Source organism: Megalops cyprinoides, chromosome 3 (assembly GCF_013368585.1).
Source record: "Megalops cyprinoides isolate fMegCyp1 chromosome 3, fMegCyp1.pri, whole genome shotgun sequence".
Taxonomy (NCBI): domain Eukaryota; kingdom Metazoa; phylum Chordata; class Actinopteri; order Elopiformes; family Megalopidae; genus Megalops; species Megalops cyprinoides.
Genome location: NC_050585.1, coordinates 25,098,086 through 25,119,287, shown reverse-complemented (window position 1 = coordinate 25,119,287; position 21,202 = coordinate 25,098,086). Strand labels below are relative to the sequence as shown.

Here is a 21,202-nt window from a genome sequence, read left to right as displayed (position 1 = left end):
CAGTATTATATACTGAATTTGCAGGTGTGTTCCATGTGTGTTGCATTTCATTGCAATTAGTTCTACAAGGCATTGCGGATGTTCTGTTGGCTGCCGTTGCCACAGCAAGTGCAAAAAGTTACTCCAGTAACAACCAAAATGGCATGGCAAGTTGAAATGCATCAAAAATTTTCCCACTGTGAACCTTTAACTCTGGCTATGGTATCTTGTGGTGACTCGAATGTGTGGGAGGGCAAACTTGTCTCTTTTTCTTGCTTTGCTACCCACTCTTGTGTGCATGTGAGGTGGAAATTCCAGCATCTGACTAAAGTCAGTTGTCTTTAAGATTTTTCTCAACTGATATGGTATAAAAACAACTGCAAAAGACCTCACCCACTCAATAAAAATGTTAAAAAATGGAAAGTAGCAACAGCAAACTTGGTATTTTTTTCTGATTGAGTAGAGAAAATTGAAGTAAAATTTAATGTATGTCTTGGAGAGCATCTTAGCCTTAAAGCTGCAGTGTCCATTATTTTGCAATTGATAGCAGTCATTTTGATTTGAGAAATGAGGTGTGGTGGATAGACTTGGATAGACTTGAAAAGTATGGAAAACATGAATCCTGTGCTGCTGTTTTGAGTCAGTGAATTATTTGGTGTCAGCAATTCAACAGGAGACAAGCCTTTCAGCTCATCACCATTAGGGTAATAAAGGGGAATCTGTATATATATGTATCTACTATACACTGTACTGTGTATACACTACAGACTGTACCCTATATATATATATAGTGCATGTATATATATATATATATATATATATATATATATATATATATATATATATATGCATGTAGTGTATATATATATATATATATATATATATATGCACACACACACTCACATTGGTGTGTGGGTTTCATTCAGTTTGAGCTTTTCTCTTCCAGTCTCAGAAGCCGATGAGACAATGCAGCCCACATGCAATGGTATCGGATGTTGAGATGTGCTTTCCTGTGCATAAATCAGGCACTCATACTGTTCAGCACACAACAGCATTATACACTATCCTCCCCAAGACAAACGGCTGAGAGACCTAACACATTCTCTTCGAATAGCACACTGTTTGTGTACGGTATTACAACTGAACGTAGACCAGAAATGCACCACATCCTGATAAGATTCAGTCTGATGATGGCTTTCATTCTTTGTGTTGCCCCCTTTATGGCTTTGTGGTTAAAACCTCATAAATGACCAAAGTAGTGGTTTTCGAGATGCATATGATTTTCTTTCTTACAAACACATTTAGAGAAACGAACTAAGACACAAAACTAAAACCACACATTGTTATCTACAAAAAAAAAAATCCCACCAAAAGAAATGAGGTAAAAGTAGATGAAGTGCCAGAGTACAGAGAAGCGCAAATTAGCAAATGTTTTGGTTAAGCAATCTTCATCAGAGCTATTCTCTTTAATGCATTGTGTCATACTGAAACTTTGGCTGGTGATGTTGCTGGTCAATCCTCAGACACCAGTGAAGGTTGTGTGCTAAAAGGCAGATTTATTTGGACACAGCAGACAGAATGCTTTTATACGCAGCAGAGAAGGTGTGCAAGATCACATTGGCCTACTGTGTCTTCCACAATATGGATGTGAAAAATTCCATTTGTTCTCCTCCAGATGAGTGGCAACAAGAGGACTCTGTGCAGGACCCTTTTCACTCCAGAGAATCCATGTATTTCGTTAACTTTTTCATGTGAATTTTTCCCAAGAGCAAAATAAACATTTTATGAATATTTTGATGAATGAGGGCTAGGGATTTTTTTTTTTTGTTTTACAAGGCATTCTATGTGAAGTGCAGCTCTTACAAATGTCCTCATCATTTGGATGTTTTATATTCTCTTAAGGCAGCCAAGCTGGGATTGTCTCCTGCTTCACAACATCTTCCAGTTGCTCAAGGGGATATTTTCTGTGAGCACTTACAAATCTGTTTCGCATTTGTTGTTCTTGGGATTTAAAGTGGTGTTTACACTGTTCTACACATCATCATCCAATGCCAACAAGATTCATTTTCAAACACATCATGGTGGGCCAGATCTTTGCCTAGAACCTTCTCAAATGCTACTTGGAAATTAAATGTCAAAATCAGGTTTTGAAGATGTAAGCTCCTTAAAAATGGATAAAGCTGGTTCATTCAGTGGATTGCAGAGCAATGAAATTCAGGCCAGCAATATCTCCAGCGTTGGAGATTTTAACTTGCCGAGCAGAGCCCTATCAGATAATGACTCAACGCTTGATTAAATTAATTAAGAATATTATCATACGCCAGGCATCTCTGCAGAATTGGAGGCAGGCACCTAGAGGAATCAGGATCTGTTGTAGTCTTCAGCGTTGCTATCCAGTGCTAACAGCAGGGGTCGTTCTACCCTTTCACTCCGAAACACACTTCAACTATATGAGCCCTTATTACAAAAGCACTTTGGGATTTTTTTTCCACTATTCACTTTCAACCCCCTCCTAATAGGCCTGATGTACAGATTGTGTGGGTCGCTGCTAAATAGAAACTTCCCCTCTGTTAATTGTAAACCTCAAAGAGTGATCTTTCCCACCTCCACCATGGTAAACTCCTTGTAATCTTACCTGTTTTGAAAGATACCTAATCGCCGAAGTGGGTATGGGTGTGAAGCAATAATTGTTGAAATTACTCACTGCAGTTGGCCTCAATGCTCTAAGACAAATGAGCAACATTGAAATGTGGGTTTGTATTTTTCATAACAAAATCACCAAATACCCTTCAAATGGAAGGTGTCAGTCTTGCCTACACATATCAGTGGTTTTTCCATTGAACTCACCAAGCCTCGTCTGCCTTCTCTGCCATTTGTAGTTTTCTGTCTGGAATTTCCCAACTGTAAATAGATGTGCTTGGAGTCATGACCTCATATATTTATATATGAGAGAGAGAGAGCAAACTCATAGACATGGCATACTTGAGAGTATCACAGTACAGAGTATCACAGTACAGTAGGTTTACATTTCTTAGCAAATTCAGTAAAAGTATGGAAATCAGTCATAGAGGCCATGTGGTTCACCATAAAAAGTATTATGAAGGTGTTGAGTAGTTATTGAGACCTTCATAAGACCAATCATTTGTCAGCATTCTCTATTGTACCTGCATGCAATTACTGTCCTGCCAATCACTATCCAGCCAAATTTAAGAACTGTTTTGATTAAGCCAGAAAAAACGAACACCACTTGCCCTTGGGAACTAGACGGACTCTAATTCTTTGAGCTCTCTGATAAAATGACAACAGACAGAATGTCATATGGGGGCATTTTAAGAGAAGTATTGGCTTTCCAGTCAAGAAGATTCACTTGAGATTTAATGATATCAAATTGCAGAATTTGTACAGAGTGTTTGGAAGGTGTTGTTTAATCAAACATGGCACATGGCAGTTTTACATCAGAGTAAAGCAGATGTCACATGCTTTGGACTGACCGTCTGATTGCTGTGTGAACCGTTTGTGCTAGTCTTCTCATTAAAGGTCAAGGGTGCACATGGTTACGGTATCTGCTGCACACTTTGAAAGGTTGTGTGAGGGCTTATTCTGTGTAATAGTCTGTGTAATACCACCAGGTAAGGAAGTGAATGGTGCTGCTAGTTTGTAATGATTCGGTCTGCCCTAGTTTTTACTCACAGACCAATTGGCTTCCTGCGCCTCCTGCACCCACCTCATCTCAACCCAATTTCTCACCATCAGGAGTGTGGTGAATGTGTTTTCCCACTGTGCACTAAAAGAACAATCTGTCTTTAGAGATTTGTTTAGTAAATAATTTGTCAGAGACAGCATCAAAGTGACTGAAGGGATAGGATTTCATATTATTCATATTATTTTGCCAATCTGCCTGTTTTCTATGCCAATTCTTACTCAAACCATTTTTTCTCTCTTATACAGCATAACAATCCTATCATATTGCTATCTTGAAAGAATGAAATGGGTATGTCTCTTTGGTGCAACTGATGTTTCCAGAATGCCTAACAAATCCAGAGAAAACTCCTTAGCTCAAAGGCCTGTTTCTGTCATCTTCTGCAGGCATAGCCGTGGACAAGCGAGGCTTTGTCTATTTTGTGGACGGGACCATGATACGGAAAATCAATGAAAAAGGGGTGATAGCGACTGTGATCGGTTCCAATGGCCTGACGTCCACTCAGCCACTTAGCTGTGACGCGCGCATGGACATCGCTCAGGTAAGCTGCCATGTGTCATTCAGACTAAGTGCGGTGTACACGGGCCCTTGCTCCAGGGAGCCAGATTCATTATTCATGGGTGCAAACAATATTAGTGTGTTCATTATCAATCTGACAAACATTTTGGAGTTCATCAATTTGTTCTTATTTCATACTTACGTACAAATTTTACAACTGCTCTAGACCACTCCTACCACATGTGCAAGCTTGAAGACAAGGCAAAATTGAATTAGATACCCGAGTGCTTTCCGGGTAATGCTTATTTTGGCCACTGATTTACTAATGTCCTAGTCACTTCGCTGTGTACATGAAATATACAGATAATTTTCTTCCATCCATCTCTGTCAGAATTGTTCACATCACTTAATCAGAAAAAATATTTGTTTTTGTCCTTTTGGCAGCATCAGCTATATCTGCAACTTAGAAGTCAGAATATGCATATATAGGAATGTCAGAGAATTTACTTTTGTTAATTGCAGATAACATGCATGAGCATCTAACATAAGAATAGTCGGGATACATCATTGTAAGAGCGGGGGTAAGAATAGAATTAGGTCTTTTCTATGGTTTCTATGGTTTCATAAATCCAATGTGACTTTTTGTACAAACGTTTCCCAAGAACAAAATACGCTCATTTCTGTGAACAGCATGGAGCACCTGTACCCAGTGTCTCTCTGCAGAACAGGCAGAGGTTCATAAGCCGCATAGTGGCTGTCTCATCTCTTACCCTGCCCCTGTAGCACTCACAGAAATATCCAGCTCTGTCACCTGACTCACTTCTAACTGCGAGTACCCAGAAACTGGGAGTGTTGCAGTCAGTCCTGGGGACACTTGTTTGAATTTAGATGCCAACTATCAAGGTCAGGGGGAGGTTGCTGCCCTCCATGACTGGGATCAGAGAATGCATTTGCTGGATGTTGATGGAGAGTCATTTCCCCTTCGACTGCTGGTAGCTTCAGAACCAGCAGTTGCAGAGCAATTCATGCGGTGCAGAATCCTAACAGCACTCAGAAATCATTTTGTTTGGTCTGCCCGGAGACCTTTGCCTCTGCCATTAGTCTTAAACTGCACTTGAGCTGCAGGAGAACGGCCTAGTATTCCAAATAGACATTGAATGGAAAATTTAAAGGAGTCTACCTCGGTCTGAGGTAGTGAAGTGAAGTCTTTCATGATCTTTTGGCACTTGCTGACTGCCACTAAAATTCGATCTTCTGATACTAAATCACTTGTGTGTCCATACAGATAGAATCTTTCCGAGCTTTTGCTGCTTGTCCAGTACATGTTTATGAGCATCTTATTTCCAGGACAGCAGTTGTACTGCTGCAGGTATTACTAATGATGACCGTTATGCCATCTCTGTTATAGTCAGTGGTAGCCTGTCACCATGGTGTCATTAATTTGATGTAAGTATGTGCCCTACATCCCATCGGTTTTCTGAGCCCGTGCTTTACGACATTTCCAACACAGGTTACCGGTGTGGCCTGCTGAAACCTTCCATCTCGAGAAAAGCTCTCCCATTCCCAGAGCCCCAGAGGCACTGAATAGGGAGCACCCTGACCCGACAACCATTTTTCTCAGCCCAGACCTTGTCACAGGGAGACTGGCGAAAACAAAACTGCCTTTATTAAGCACCCTCAGAAAGTTGGAAACTGCTGAGCCCAGATAACCTTCAGAGGGACTGCCGGGATATGCCCCGCGGTCGATGTCGGCTCCAGCAAAGGAGCACATTGACCCATATTTGAGGCAGTTTCACAGCTTTATACGCGGGAGAGAAATTAACTGGCGTGCCCCCCCATAAGGGCTTATCATATAAGCGCTGTATGACTCACATTTATGCCCAGATTTTCTCCCAGCGAATGATTATCCAGGCGCATCGCCGCGACCACATGCTGAACAGATCAAAGGCATTTACTGCCGGATAATTAGGAACATGCACTCCTCCTATGTGTATTTTTTTAGCTTATGTGAAAGGGTCGTCAGTGTAATACAGATGTGTGGTGAGAGGGCGTTGTGCTTCATATTGTGTTTCCTTCAAAGCCGCCAGTAATTGTTCTCTTGGCTCTCACGGATACCACTTGTCCTAGATTGCTGCAAATGCAGTCGTAGTCGCTCTTCCCAAACACGCCATCAACCAACAGAACTGAAGAATTGAACTAGCCCAGCCCATATAATGGCAGGAGGAGATATGGTGACACTTGAGGTTCCAGGAAAATACAAAACATCTGAAGTATCTCCAGTGTTGTTCAGATATCGAAGATGTTATCCAGCTATGTTTTATTTTGCATGTGTTGTTCCACATAACTGTGGAAAATGAGTGGTACAGCTTTTGTGACACTGATACTCCATTGAGGTTTACCCAGCAATGGATTGATTTCAGGACTGTACCTTTGTGTTGACATAATGGACCCGTTTAGATGACCTTGTAGGATGTGTAGTGATAACAAGTGTCAGATTTCTTTGGGTGCACGAATCACCTACGCCGTGTTTCCTGCAGCACGCTGTGTTTTTTCTGCCCCGATTGGCTTCCCAGGTGCGGATGAGGGGCGAGAGGTCATTACTGTGATTGGTTCAAAAGTCCTCCACCAGGACCTTGAGCCCTCGCACTTTGGAGAAATAGAGTGCTCTTTTCACTCAGTTTTCAAGTTCAGGGCTTTCCCGATCACAAGCTGGAACAGTGTCCCCCTGCTGTTGTGTATAGCAGGTGAGGCTCAGTGGGTTTAGACATTGCTGCTCCCAAGAGAAATCATTCAGTGCATTTTTTTCCCCTATTCTGGCTCAGGGCCTCTCAGCATGCAAAGACAGCAGCCAATTTCTCAAAGCATTCAGCGGTCAATTGAAAGCACAGCCCCCAGAATGCACCACAGTTGATTTCTGTATAGGATTCTGATGAGGGTTATTTAGCCCCTGCATCAAGGTGGAATAGACTGGATCTCAGTCTAAATCCAGAGCAGTGCTTTGTCTTTCCAAAGTAATTCCAAAAACAATACGGGGCGGCAAAGTCATACGTTTAAGAAATAAAATGGGCCAAGTCCTTGATACACAGCTCGCAGACATCACTGTTCATTTGTGTGGATCGATCTGTCTGCTTCGTCCCTGATGGAATCCCCCATCCCCACCGATAAAGTGAAAGAAAGGCCCCTAATGTGTAAAACTTGAATAGCAGAGCTATTGAAAAACTCTAGTGAAAGAAATCAGTGCCATTGCAGCAAAGAATAATTAATGTAAAACGACACGTGTGATGTGTGTGTGTAAGTATTTGCATTTTACAGCTCATATGAGCCTTCGCTGGGAGAAAAAAACTCAATGTGCCTGCCACATATTTGACAGCAGTAAGTTTTGAGGCTCTGCATACATTACTGTCAGACCAAATGTAAAATCTGCTTCTAATGAGGTAGATGTAGCACACATTTAGATGTACGTGTGTGTGTGTGTGTGTGTGTGTGTGTGTGTGTGTGTGTGTGTGTGTGTGTGTGTGTGTGCGTGTGTGTGTGTGTGTGTGTGTGTGTGTGTGAGACACATAATTCTGTCTATCAGTTAGTTGACAGCTAAGAGGGCATTTATCAATTCATTATTATTAATAGAGGATGAAATACATGCAGCAACAAGTATTTTTTAGCCTTTTGATCAGGATTTCGCTGATAACAAATGCACCAATCACTTTAATGAACACAGATCCTGAAAAAACAACAAAAAGGAACAAGTATAGCCTGAGATTTTTTTTTTGTCAAAACCATCATTTTAGGATTTTTTGTATACTACACAGGATAATGCAAGCTGTGTCATCATGTTTCATCACAGGAAATCCCATCAGAAGAAGCCTAACTGGTGTCTAAAGACCGATGAATAAGAAACTGCATTTATTTAAGGTGTTTCCATAAAATAATGAACAGGCCTGTTTAAAAGCCTAGGCTTCTCCGTATGAGAGTCCTCATAATTACCATGCCTTGTGGGATTTTGATTATTGTTTAATAGTCATTGTAGTGCTTTAAATGTTGTGGAATCTTGAATGATTGCAATGAGCGAGGGGCAGTAAAAATCTCCTCCAAAAGGCGGTACATCCTCCAGCACAGTGTCCCCATCACTGGGGCAGAGGTTTCTGCTTAGTCAAACAGAAACAGACCCTTTTTAGTCCACTAAGACCTGCTTAGCTTTTGCAACAGAATGGTACAGACTGACATGCAAAAGAAATGATATGAGATATAGTGTAAGAATGCTGCAAACAAATAATGTAATAATTGCAACATACTTTGAAAAAGTAAGATCATGTTCGGTGCATTATGTTTCATACAAAATACTGAACATTGGAGGGGAGTGGAGGAACAGCTAGTATGGACAGGTGTGTTTCTTTTCTTCAGGTGCGCTTGGAATGGCCCACGGATTTAGCCATCAACCCCATGGACAACTCCCTCTACATCCTCGACAACAACATCGTTATCCAGGTGTCAGAGAGCCACCAAGTGAGGATCGTCGCAGGACGTCCCATCCACTGCCAGGTCCCAGGGATCGACCACTACCTGGTGAGCAAGTCCGCCATCCACTCCACCCTGGAGGCGGCCAAGGCCATCGCCGTGTCACACCAGGGTGTCCTCTACATCGCTGAGACGGACGAGCGGAAGATCAACCGCATCCAGCAGGTCACCACCAATGGGGAGATCTCTGTCATCGCCGGGGCCCCCTCTGAGTGCGACTGCAAGATCGACCCCAACTGCGACTGCTTCTCAGGTGGGCCATGCCTTGCTCTGTGCATCCGTGGTAGCCTCTGGCGCTAACCTGTATAGAAATGCAAATGACTGGCATTGCATAAAAAGCCTGTATCTTGCTAAAGTATGTATCTTGCTATGATGGCCTTGTAAGAAGTATGTCTAGTAACAAGAGTGTCTGTCACATTTACAAAATTACCCAAAACCGTGAAATCATATGAAAAAAAACCTGATAAAATACCAGATGGGAAGTTGGCAAACTGGAATTAGCAAGATGCGATTTTGACAAGTGTCTCACATGTAAGAGTGCGTCTCTCACATATCAGTTAAGAAGTTCGTATTGCTATTTTACCGAGACAGGACTGGAGTAGAAGAATTGATTGAAGTTTGAGAAGGTCAAATTAGAGCAGCATCAATGTTTAAATGAATTGCAGCAAATGAGTTACCTTAAAAAATTAACATCAAAGAGTGTGATAAAATTACAGTGAGATTTGTGAAATGTTCAATATGTTTAGATAATACGATGTTCAGTCATTGTCCTACAGAACCACACAAGATAAGCGTAATTAAAATATTATCCTGTTTAACTTACATTTCATTGATGAGAAAGATAAGTAGACAATGAAACTGTAAATTTAAAAAAGCTTATATGAAAGACATTAAGTTATTGTGTAATTGTATACACATTCATGTAATTACTGGTTCACATAACTAACTGAATATCATTGTGGCTGATGTGAAATGTTTGTAAAAGTTAAAAGTTATGAGCAATTTCACACAATAGTTTCACTGAAGTGACCATGTTTTGTAAAATACATAATAAAAGCAGTGCTAAGTATTCTTTAAACACAAAGAAAACTATTGATTTCTGTTTCCTCTCCATTTCCGTGTTTGAATATTAATAATTATGAAAGAAATTTGTCAAGTAAATTGTGATAATTTATTGTACACTTATGTGGCCAGTCTAGTTTGAGAATTTAATGACCAAAGTCATGACATGCTCCTCAATACATGACTTTATCCATGTGCCCTTACGACTTCCGAAATATCTTATTTATAGTTAAAGGAAAAAACTGGTTCACAAATATCATGCACCGTTGGCTCTAGATAGCTACCATTTTTACAGCAGCACTTTGCATATTTCCCATCATGTCACAGTGTTACCAGGTGATTACTCTCTTCAGAGGCTTTCATCTTCCAATTTCTTTTCTTTGCGAATGCACATCCTGTCCTCCGCTGCAAGTGCCAGAAAATAAATACCTCTCTGGCCTAGCTCACAAACCCCTCCTCAGGTCTGGTGGTTAGCTCCCCAGAGTTGGCATCATCTAAGCATTCATCTATCAGGCAGATCCTAGAGGTAAAGCGAAATGAAACTGGCATGTTGCAACCGATCCTCTGCAAATAGTTAGGGGTGGACTGGGAGAGGTGTTTTACGCACCTAAGCCAAGTAAATGCCATTACACAGTGAGTTTTGTTATCATATCATCTTCCATTTGTACCCCTCCTCCCCACAGGGGATGGTGGATATGCCAGGGATGCCAAGCTGAAAGCCCCCTCATCCTTGGCGGTTTCTCCCGACGGCACGCTCTACATCGCTGACCTGGGAAACATCCGAATCCGCGCCCTGAGCAAGAACCGGCCGCACCTGAACCCCAGCAACATGTACGAGATGGCCTCTGCTGTGGACCAGGAGCTATACCTCTTCAGCGTCAATGGCACCCACCTTCACACACGGAGCCTCATCACGGGCGACTACATATACAACTTCACTTACTCTGCGGAGAGGGACGTGAGCACAGCTGTCGGCAGCAACAGCAATGCCGTCCACATCCGCCGCGACGCCAACGGCGTGCCGCTGTGGCTGGTGGTGCCGGGCGGGCAGGTCTACTGGCTCACCATAAGCAACAGCGGCGCACTCAAGAGAGTCTCGGCCCTGGCCCACGACCTCGCACAGATCACCTACCACGGGAACTCTGGTCTCCTGGCAACCAAGAGCAATGAGAACGGCTGGACCACCGTTTATGAGTGAGGCTTCTTCCCTTCCCTTCTTCTCCTGTCCTTATTTCCTGTTGATTGCCCCTCTGCTCAGAGTGCTAACACCATCACTTGTTCATTCAGCATGTATTCTGCTCAGTGGACCCGTCAAGACTGAGTCCTTATTTTCAAGGCCAGCCTAAGAAAGAATGATGTAGCTAAAAAGCTTATAAAGCTAGAGTGTAAAGTCACTTTTCCACGGAGACATCTTCCTGCTTATCTTTTTGACATCACATCTCAGAAATGTATTGGACAATTCCAAACTATAAGAGGTGCAGACACATGTCATTTTAGGGGAAGCGTGAAACTTCCAGTTTAGATGTCAGGAAAATTAGATGTCAGGAAGTTGCCATTGACTGGTAACAACAGCTCCCTCCATGCAACGATTTCATTTGTTAACACTCTGGTTTGAGTTTCATTGGCAGATAAAATGAGAGACATGTCTTTTTAATATTGCGCATTAGACCTTTATACACCCAGACTTTTAGATTTTGAAGTAGTTCACCTTGTGCTGCTATCTGCTGTAATTCCTCTAGCATCATGAAATGTCTCCAATGACTCATTTCATAGAGCTGTGGTAAAACAATTTTGGAAGAGATTTAAATGACCTGAAAAGGTTAGATCATTGTTTGTCTTGTCTGAAACTCTGATGAATTCTGAAAAATAGTGCATCAATTTAAATTCCATCACTCGAATGTGTAAATATGAGCATAGCCTGTGGTTAAGTCACTAGAATAGTAAACTAGATGGATAATCTTGTGTTTATGTCGTCAGCCCTATTTCAGAGTGAAATTATGTAGGAGATGGGAAAGGTCTGACTTGGCTTCATTTAATGAAAACTTTATTTGTTAAGATCTGAATCATTACCCTGAAATCCAGTTGGCAACAGAGAAGGTATTTTCAACCAGCATTTGTTCAGCTGGGAAATTAGCTTTACCAACCACACAGAGTGTTGACTCAGAGGCCATTCTTAGGAGTGTTACCCTGCTGCAGAATAGAAATTTAATTGTGCAAGCCAGCTGTTCAAGAATGTCTCCTTTCAATGATGTTTTAAGCCTCAAAGTGTGGGAGCAGTATGATTATATAAAATGTTTGTACAGGCGTTTTAAGGGATTTGAAAGAGCTTTTGGGTTGAAATTGATTTGAAAATGTCAGCAGTACCATATCTTTCCTAGTGCCTGTTATTTTATGCTATGCGTTGCTTGATATTCCAGTTTTTATGACGGAATTGATGACCTTTCTCTCAGTTTGTCATTTACAAAGCAAGGTACAGTTTAATCCATTTTAAAGTATTCTTTTTCTTCTCAGTACTGACGGATTTGTTTTAATTTGCCACATCAATGTTGAATCAGTGCCATCTTGTGGTGCAGTTATGCAAGTACGTGTTACTGAAAAATCACTGAGGATGGAAACTTCATTTTTTTCTTACTTTCTTGTAACACTAAGACTTCAATTACTAACACCTTCAGAACTGTGAAGCACTACCTGGTTTGTCCAATTAACACAACATTCTGTTGAAAATGGAAAGTCAGTTTCAGGCCCAACATGGTATATTCGTTTCAGGGAAAGTTCTGACATTTAAAGTTCACATCATTGTATATATTACCATATTCTGTTAACATTTAAGTACGTTTGTTTTTCCAGCATCAATTTTAGCAGATTATGCGAGCCTATTCAAAAATCAAGCACATTTAAAGTTTATCACAAAAGTAAAAAAAAAAAAAAGGCTCCAATCCATGCCATTTTGTATCTGTGCATCTTTGGGGCAATATAACAGCAATCTGCTGAACAAAAGGTTGTGGTTCAGCCAGCCTTGGTTTTCTTTGTACAGATACAATACTGAGGGTCATGTCATCAACGTAACCTTCCCAACGGGAGAAGTGACCAGTTTCCACGGCAACATGGAGAAGTCTGTAAGGGTGGAGGTGGGCACTTCAGACCGGGAGAACTTTATCACAGCCACCAACTTCTCAGCCAGCAGTACAATCTACACACTGCGTCAAGGTATGCATTCATGCAAACACAGTTTGAAACAGCTGTCACTTCATTTTTATTCATTCTTTTACAGATTTTGTCTCCCTTGTGTGATATATTTCCCAGATCGAAAAAGCCTAGCATGGTAGTAGCCAGTAGTTACTAGGCTTGCCAACTTTGGTCTGCTGGCTGGAGTGAGATTTTTATTTTGAGACCATCTTGCATGGACATTCATGCACTTTTCATGGCTAGCTCCACAAATTAGTTAATTTTGAGCCAGTCAGCTTGTTAGCTAGCTAACTAGTAAACTAAGTAGTTAGCCAGCTTGCAGGCTACCTACATCATTACCTTATTAGCCAGCTAATTGTTATTTAGCTAGTTATCTCACTAGCTACGTCACTAGGTAGCAACTTAAAGCCAGTTTACACCTTAGCCAGGTAACGTGTTAGCTGGCTAGCTAGCCAGTAGATTAATTCTAGCTTGATGATGGATGAAGTCACTTATGGACAAAGAAGGAAACACACACTGAACAAAGGAACTGAAAAAAATGGAGGAAATGAACAAATCGGCGATATTCATATTCATATCGGTTTAATAAATGAATCAGTGACTCAGTGAACAGATCTTCTGATTGAGGCACAGAATGTCTTAGTTCAGTGAAAAGAGTCAAAATGTGCATCACTAGTGAGAGTTAGAAGCTTTGTTTCAGAAATACTCTGTATCTGCGGCCATGGTAGCATGCATATTGGGACATCTGATGCGTGTGATAGAATGGTCAGATTCTGAACGTTGTATCCATGTTAGTCAATGGGAATTTTTTCAAAGTAAATCCATAAATGTAAAAAAATAATATAAATAAATAAAAAAATATTTATAAAAATAAATATTTAAGGCATTCACATAAAGAACTAGAGCAACACAGTCCCACACTAGCTGAAGGTATCAACCAACTTTTGTAAGTATAGCATAAAAGCTGTAGGAGGAGTTATATACAGAAAATTGGATGGAATAACAAGAAGTTATTTTTCAAGCCAACTTAATAAGCTACATACAGCCACTCCATTGAACCCTCTGGAAAAAGTGAATCTATTTTAAATATGTTAAGAATCATTTATGTTGTATGTTAAAAATGGCTGTAGCAATGCTTAATGCTATAGCCATTCTTTATGTTTTAGTACCATTTTAGTTGTACTCATCAAATGTTAAAGTGTTCCTTCCTTCTCCACGGAAATATAGCAGTCAAGTTAGAGTAGAGACTTCGTCATCACCATTACAGATGAAATTGCTGGAGGGACACTTTCATTATTTTTTCCTGAAATATTTCTTTTTTAACCCATTACTGACAGTCATGGGAGAGTAGCATAAATAAATCTACTTGTGTGAATGTTATTGCTGGTATTTCATTAAAAACCATTTAGGATGAGAACATTTGGTGTGGAAAGGAAGTGAGTCGTTTATTAGGACATCGCCTTGCGCATGCTGAATATGAAGAGAGAGATTCAGAATTAGATTTGCCGAAACAGTTGCTTGGGGGGAAAAATTCTACCACGACTTGACAAAAGGACTCTCAGATGGCAGAGAAGACTATCATTCCTAATGCTCTCATCTAGTTTTGCATCCCATGTTACAGAAATGACTTGTATTACCCATATTGCCTTCTGCTGATTGCATATCCATAATCGTATGAGTCTGTGGCCACCAAGTGGGCTGTTAGTTGGTGAGTGCCTCCCACCATAATGCGTTTCAATTGAAACCATGAGCCAAAGGCTGAGAACATTTGCATATTTTCCTAATTAGTGTATATGTAATATGTATTGATTGTGTTGTTGTTGTTTTAACACATTTAGGTTAGGACCAAAATTTTCAGATTTTTTCCTTAGTGTCCATATGCTCAAGAGTACCCTTAGAGACAGCACATTGAACTGGTCAGAATTAATGTCTGGAAAATAGATTTTGTCATTTTAGAATGGCACATTTTGCCTCTTGAGATCCAACCAGATAGATTTGCATGAGGCAACTTTGGATAATATGGTATTCCAGTGGATAATACTGTTCACATGTGCCTGTGAATGTGCCTATATTTGACTAACAAAGGCAAGTTGTTGGTGAAACTTGTGCTCTCAGCCTTACCAATGGATAAAGATGCACATTGTGCAAACAGTGAAGAGGCCAAGATTTTGCTACGCAGTGTGATGGTTGTGCAAGACAGTGTGAACAAGAGGTCAGGGCATACAAATCAGGCTTCATCTTTTTCAAACCAAAGTATGTGCAATGTATGTGATGGGTTGAAACTGTTACCTCACCTCACAGTGTCAGTCACCATGATGCGTCCCCCTGAATATATGTTGAAATACATAAACAATATTTGCTATTTTAAAACATGTCATTTGCATTGCATATTTAAACTTGATCTATAATTACCATTCCCTGAAACGGAAATATATATATAATAGGAATCTTAAAATATTTTCCTTCTAAGTATTCATGTTGTATCATATCACACATTGAGATCTTTTTAGACTACTCACAGGCGTAAATATGTGTCCGTATTTGATACCATTTGTACAATGTCACAAGTATGGTATGTTCTGCCATTTCAAGGTCATGAAGCTGCATTGTGGCTGCAGTTTCCTGTTCTAATGTTCTGGAAAAAAAAAAGATAGCACATTCTCTTTCTGACTGGGGCTCTTTTCTCACCTCGTGTTTTCTCACAGACCATGCTCAGAATACATACCGGGTTAGCACTGACGGGTCCCTGCGCGTGACTTTTGCCAGTGGCATGGAGGTGACGTTAAACATGGAGTCGCACATCTCGGCAGGCGTGGTCAACCCCACGGTGGGCAGGTGCAATATCACGCTGCCCGGCGAGCACAGCCCCAGCCTGATCGAGTGGAGACAGAGGAGGGAGCAGGCCAAAGGCAACTACACAGCCTACGAGCGTCGGCTGAGGGTATAACACCGCTCCTCTTCTCCTCATCTGATAAACGCCGCAAGCCAAACATGCATCGTGGGTAGACTGGCCAATGTGGCAAACATGCAGGCCACACGCTATCAAGGCTATTAAAATTTGCTTGCGGGGTTTGTTTTTTATTGATGGATGTTTTTTTGTGTCATGTTTGTCTCTGGCTCTTTTATGTCACGGAAAAATAGAAAATCATAAGGATGAAGAACAATAGCTGGAATACGTAAAGACTGTGATATTGTGGCTAAAAGGGGTGATGTTATCAGAAAAGGGGAAATTTGCAAGGAAGAGTGGGTGTAGAGCAAAGTAAAGCACAGTTAACGTTTGCTTGATGTGGAAAAGACACATCAAAGTGCATGACTATTTCTGTGTAGCACATCTTTGATTGCTGATGAAGCAAAAAAAAATTCACATTGCCTTTCAGTCATCTCTAAAAGTTCTTCAATCCATACAGTACAAAGTGTTATATTAATATTTTTTTAACAATCTTGATAAAACTTTACTTGCTATCTACAGTGTACAGCTCCCTGTAATTGCATTTTTGAAACTTCGTACTCTTGTGGATGGTCCCATTTTAATTCCTATGTATTTTCTACTGTTAAGTGCACGCTCTCATTTTGTGCACAGCCTCAAAACAGTTCTGACCTTTTATCAAGCTTTATCAGGAGTCAAAACTATATTGCTGTTTGAATATCATTAAACCTTTTCAGTATATTTTGGAAGGAGATGTAGAATGGTGTGTGTGAACAGTATCTGAACTCTGAGCATGTCCCTGATTTTTCTTTACTGCATTTGTTATTAGGCCCATAACAGAAATCTGCTATCAATAGACTTTGACAAGGCCACAAGAGTGGGAAAGATCTACGATGACCATCGCAAATTTACGCTCAGGATCCTCTATGACCCAATGGGCCGTCCCATTGTATGGTCACCTAGCAGCAAATACAATGAGGTGAATGTCACTTACTCACCGACGGGCCTCGTGACCAGCATCCAGCGGGGGAACTGGTCTGAGAGACTGCAGTACGAGAACGGCAGAGTCATTTCAAGAACCTGGGCCAATGGGAAGATATGGAGCTACACCTTCCTGGAAAAGGTAACTGGCCCTGCTAATGGGGCCTCATATGACTGGACATTGCAAGAAGTCATGTTACCTCCTTTCAATATGTGATTTTTCTGCCTGTCATCCAATCACCCAACTCCCCTGTTTCATTTCCACCACATCAATGTAGCTATTGCAAATCATGATATTAAAGTTGGTGGCCAAGTAAAATAATTAAATGCACTGAAATGGCCCTCTACTCCTCTACTGTTGAAAGAATGTAAAGCACAGAGGGAAGTACATATATATCGGCGTTACTGCACAGACCAGGTATGAAAACTGTACCGGGCCTGAAACTGACCTGAGTCTGCTAAATGATAGTGTGACCCAAAACTGAGCTGAACGACTGTCCTTTGTTTTGTTATTGAACCCAGCCCGAATCCAAATTCATTTAAGATGTACATACAGAATGCTGGTTGATTATCAGTAAAAAAAGTTAAATGTTTATGTTTATACATAGAACAGTTAGGGGAAACTCTACCGGCCACTTCAAACCTGCCAAAATGCACTATTGTGAGGCTTGGGAGTCATCAAACCCCATACAATCACGATTACAAGTTGCCCACAGCAAACCAGTCCTTCTACCTATAATAGCCTACTAGTTGGGTAGCTTGCTAGTATGAACGAGATTTAAGTGCATAACTCACATTTAAAAACAAGTCACCCACTCCAAATACAGTAATCTACAGGCATAAAAGTCTGTTTTACCAGTGAATGGTGGGGAAATCTGTCCTTACTTTAATGTTAGTCCTGGGGCTGACTAAGTAAGCTGATAATGTGAACTTAAACAAACTGACAGTTTACCAGTTTGGTTCACAATTCTCTCCCAATAAACGGATTTGGTTTGATTGCATTGGCATCCATTATTCTTAATGGAATTGGTGTCTGCTGTAGGTTAAAAGTATTAAAGAAATTATACCCCACTTGACCTGAGCCTGAGTGTTGGATGTAAAATATCCACCTGACTCTACTAAAGCCCAACCTGTAACATCAGGTCACGTCGGGCTCGTGTCGCATCTAAATGCTTTAATCGGAATGTCTGTGTGTGTTTGTCTGCCGTTGCAGTCAGTCCATCTCCTCCTGCACAGCCAGCGCCGGTACATATTCGAGTATGACCAGACGGACCACCTCCTGTCCGTCACCATGCCCAGCATGGTGCGCCACGGCCTCCAGTCCATGCTGTCGGTGGGCTACTACAGGAACATCTACAGCCCCCCCGACAGCAGCGCAGCCGTCATCCAGGACTACACCCGCGACGGCCGCCTGCTTCAGACCCTCCACCTGGGCACCGGCCGCCGCGCTCTCTACAAGTACACCAAGCAGTCCCGCCTGTCCGAGATCCTGTACGACACCACCCTGGTCACCTTCACCTATGACGAGGCCTCTGGCGTGGTCAAGACCATCCACCTAATGCACGAGGGCTTCATCTGCACCATCAGATATAGGCAAACAGGTAGCGGAGCAGCCGTGCTGCACAGCGCTCAGATGGTGCCCCGGTGGTTGGCATCTAAAACTACAACCGGCATGGAAATTCTGAAAAGCTGAGATGGGTTCTCACCTACCAGCAATGTATTTCACTCTGGAGTCACTTGTTTAGGGAGAAAAATGGTTGAATACATTGAAGATCGTGACAGCAGTTAAGTGTCACTTCCCGACAGCCTTGTCAACAGGGGTCATTTATAATTAGGGACAAGTGGACGCTTGCCAGTTTTGAAAGTCAGCGTTTTACTGTCAAGTTTACTGTCAAGATGTGGAAGGATATGTCAAGAATATTTATGAGGCCCCTCAAAGTGAATAGGGCAGAAACTTCGACTTGGATTGCATTTTAAAAGCATGCCAAATTCATTGGTCATCCATGTTCACCTTTTTTTAGATCTGTAATGCTAGAATCAGGCAAAAAGGCCAATCTGGCCTAGGGCGCTGAATAATGAGGAGGCTGCATCAGTCCCACTGTAATGAGCAGGAGGCTCTGAATGCCGTTTTTCCTGGCTCTGATGAGCAATTTCCAGTACCAGAAAGCTCGGCCCTGTTCTTTAGGACACCTCCCTCGCTGCATGCCCTGCCCCCTGTCCCCCCTTCCCTCCACCCCAGTCGGGAGCCACTAATCTCTCCACCTCTGCCTCCAGCTCCCATGTGCATTTTTATCACTTTGTCCTAGGAATGCATTCAATTCATACTTCCTCTAACCGATCCCATTTCACTGTAACAAATGGCCCTTTGGTAGGCTGCGATAATGCTAATTGTGGCATGAAATAAGCAATCAGGAGAGATGAGAGGGGGTGATACACAGCAGGGGAAGAGGAGAAATTGTGTTGCTGCACCCCGCCCCATAGGAAGTGGTCTTCAGTTTCAACTGGGTGCTTAAAAAAAAAATCCGGAGACAATTGTGATTGTGATTGTGTTTCGTAAGAAATGGGAACCAGTGAACAGCAAGCTGTGTGAGAAGCAGTCATAGCTTTTTCCATTAATTCTTCTCAGGCTGTGTTTAACTCTGTCATGGCTCAACGAAGATTCTAACAGCGGAACTGCAGCCGCTGCAATTAAGAGATTAATAAACACGCCTTATGGCCTTCTAAAATGTGATGTCCCAACAGGTAGCGCCACATAGCTTTTCTAATCATAACTGTTGTCTTTGATTTCATTACACACTACAATTAAAGGCTCATTACTGTCCAGAAATGCAATAAACAAGCAAATTGCAAGGGCCTGCTAAATGATGAGCCATTTAAGCTTGTCATTTATGTTCATTGTTTGTAAATGATTCCTCTGCCAGTTACAGGAATTGAGTTCTACATAATAGTCATTGTAAATCCACAAGTATACATCATTCACTTGCATTTAAGGTCAGTAAATCAGCATTTGAGCACTGCTATTGATCTGAAGGTGATGAAACTGGCATATTGTTTAAGTCCATTTGTACAGGCGTTTAAGAAAGAGTTAAGAAAGGCCAGTGTTGGTGTCCCCTTGCAGAAAAAAGGGTCACAGTGAATTTCTGTGTTCATTTTTATGGCTCAGTTTTACAGTGAATGTTGGGTTACATGTGAAATGTGATTTTCCCCTGGGAGTCTCACACCAGACAAATTGTATCAGACAAAAAGGACGTGTACAAACTCTAGTACCTTGTTTATCATAAATTAGTTACATAATTTTGATTTCAGTCATTTAATTGCACATATATCTTTGCCAATGTTTCTACAGACATATAGAGGATAAGCATATCCTCTTAGCATATGAGCAAGTTGGTGGCTCTATACCCTAAAGGGGTTTTTTGGCAAAAGATCATTTATTTTGGTATTGTATGTTATCAAGGCAGAATGACAGGAGATTTTGTGGCAGTACAGTTTCAATTTTAAATCAGTATTTTTGTAAATATCTACTTACTGTTTGTAGAAGTCAACACTTTTGTCTAAGTTTAATCTCTAAGCATAGCATTTCCTTGCCCCCAGCTAATACTTCGTCACATTCAACTGCTGTTAATTTTGTTGGCTTTTTTAGATTTAGTTTTTTCATAGTGTTTTGACTATCCTGGGACAGGACAGACTCCCAGCTGTGTATTTGATGTGTTCTGCCACCACAAGCAAAACTATTTGGACTGTTAAAGGTCTTACTTATCACTTGACTGGTTGAATGAGGTGTGCCTAGTACAGATCTACTATATGTAATGATTGGCTCAGCAGTTAAATGCATTCATGAATGCAGAATTTACATATCAGTTAGTATTCCAATTTAGATACTTATCAAGTATATACAATTCAAATTCAATCAATTCAACTTAAATGTATCATGAATTAATCGCTAACTTATGTTATTTTGTCAAAATGACAAACTGTAAAGTAGAGTTTGTAGGAAGATTAGTATGTTGCTATAGTGTGTGTGTGTGTGTTTTATAAGGGCATAATCCAGACAATCTATACTTTCAACCGAGTTCACACATTTGCTTTCGAAGGAGCATTCAGGTGAATACTCCTCTTTCCATCAACCGAATATTACTGTCAGGACTCAGGCACGGACTCAGACGCGGACCACGAGTGCTCCAATTACAGGCGTTTATTAGCAGAATCGTCAAACAAGCAGGCAGTCCAAAAACAGGCAGGGTCAAAATACCAGGTAGGCAGTCCAAGGGGAAAACAAGGATCAAAAACAGAAACAGGCAGGGTCAAACCTTGAAGGCAGGCAGATCAGGCAATCGGGACAGAAGGGCAGGCAAAAA

At 41.3% G+C, this 21,202-nt stretch overlaps 1 protein-coding gene across 1 annotated transcript in view; it reads left to right on the top strand.

The window, feature by feature from the left end:
* Nucleotides 1–21,202, top strand: part of tenm1 (teneurin transmembrane protein 1) — a 214,038-nt gene that overhangs the window by 188,021 nt on the left and 4,815 nt on the right. Inside the window, exons 23-29 of the mRNA XM_036523629.1 lie at nt 4,066–4,220; nt 8,576–8,942; nt 10,435–10,945; nt 12,786–12,958; nt 15,643–15,878; nt 16,693–16,986; nt 18,058–18,445. Coding sequence (XP_036379522.1) covers nt 4,066–4,220; nt 8,576–8,942; nt 10,435–10,945; nt 12,786–12,958; nt 15,643–15,878; nt 16,693–16,986; nt 18,058–18,445 — 2,124 coding nt within the window. The remainder of the gene's footprint in view (nt 1–4,065; nt 4,221–8,575; nt 8,943–10,434; nt 10,946–12,785; nt 12,959–15,642; nt 15,879–16,692; nt 16,987–18,057; nt 18,446–21,202) is intronic.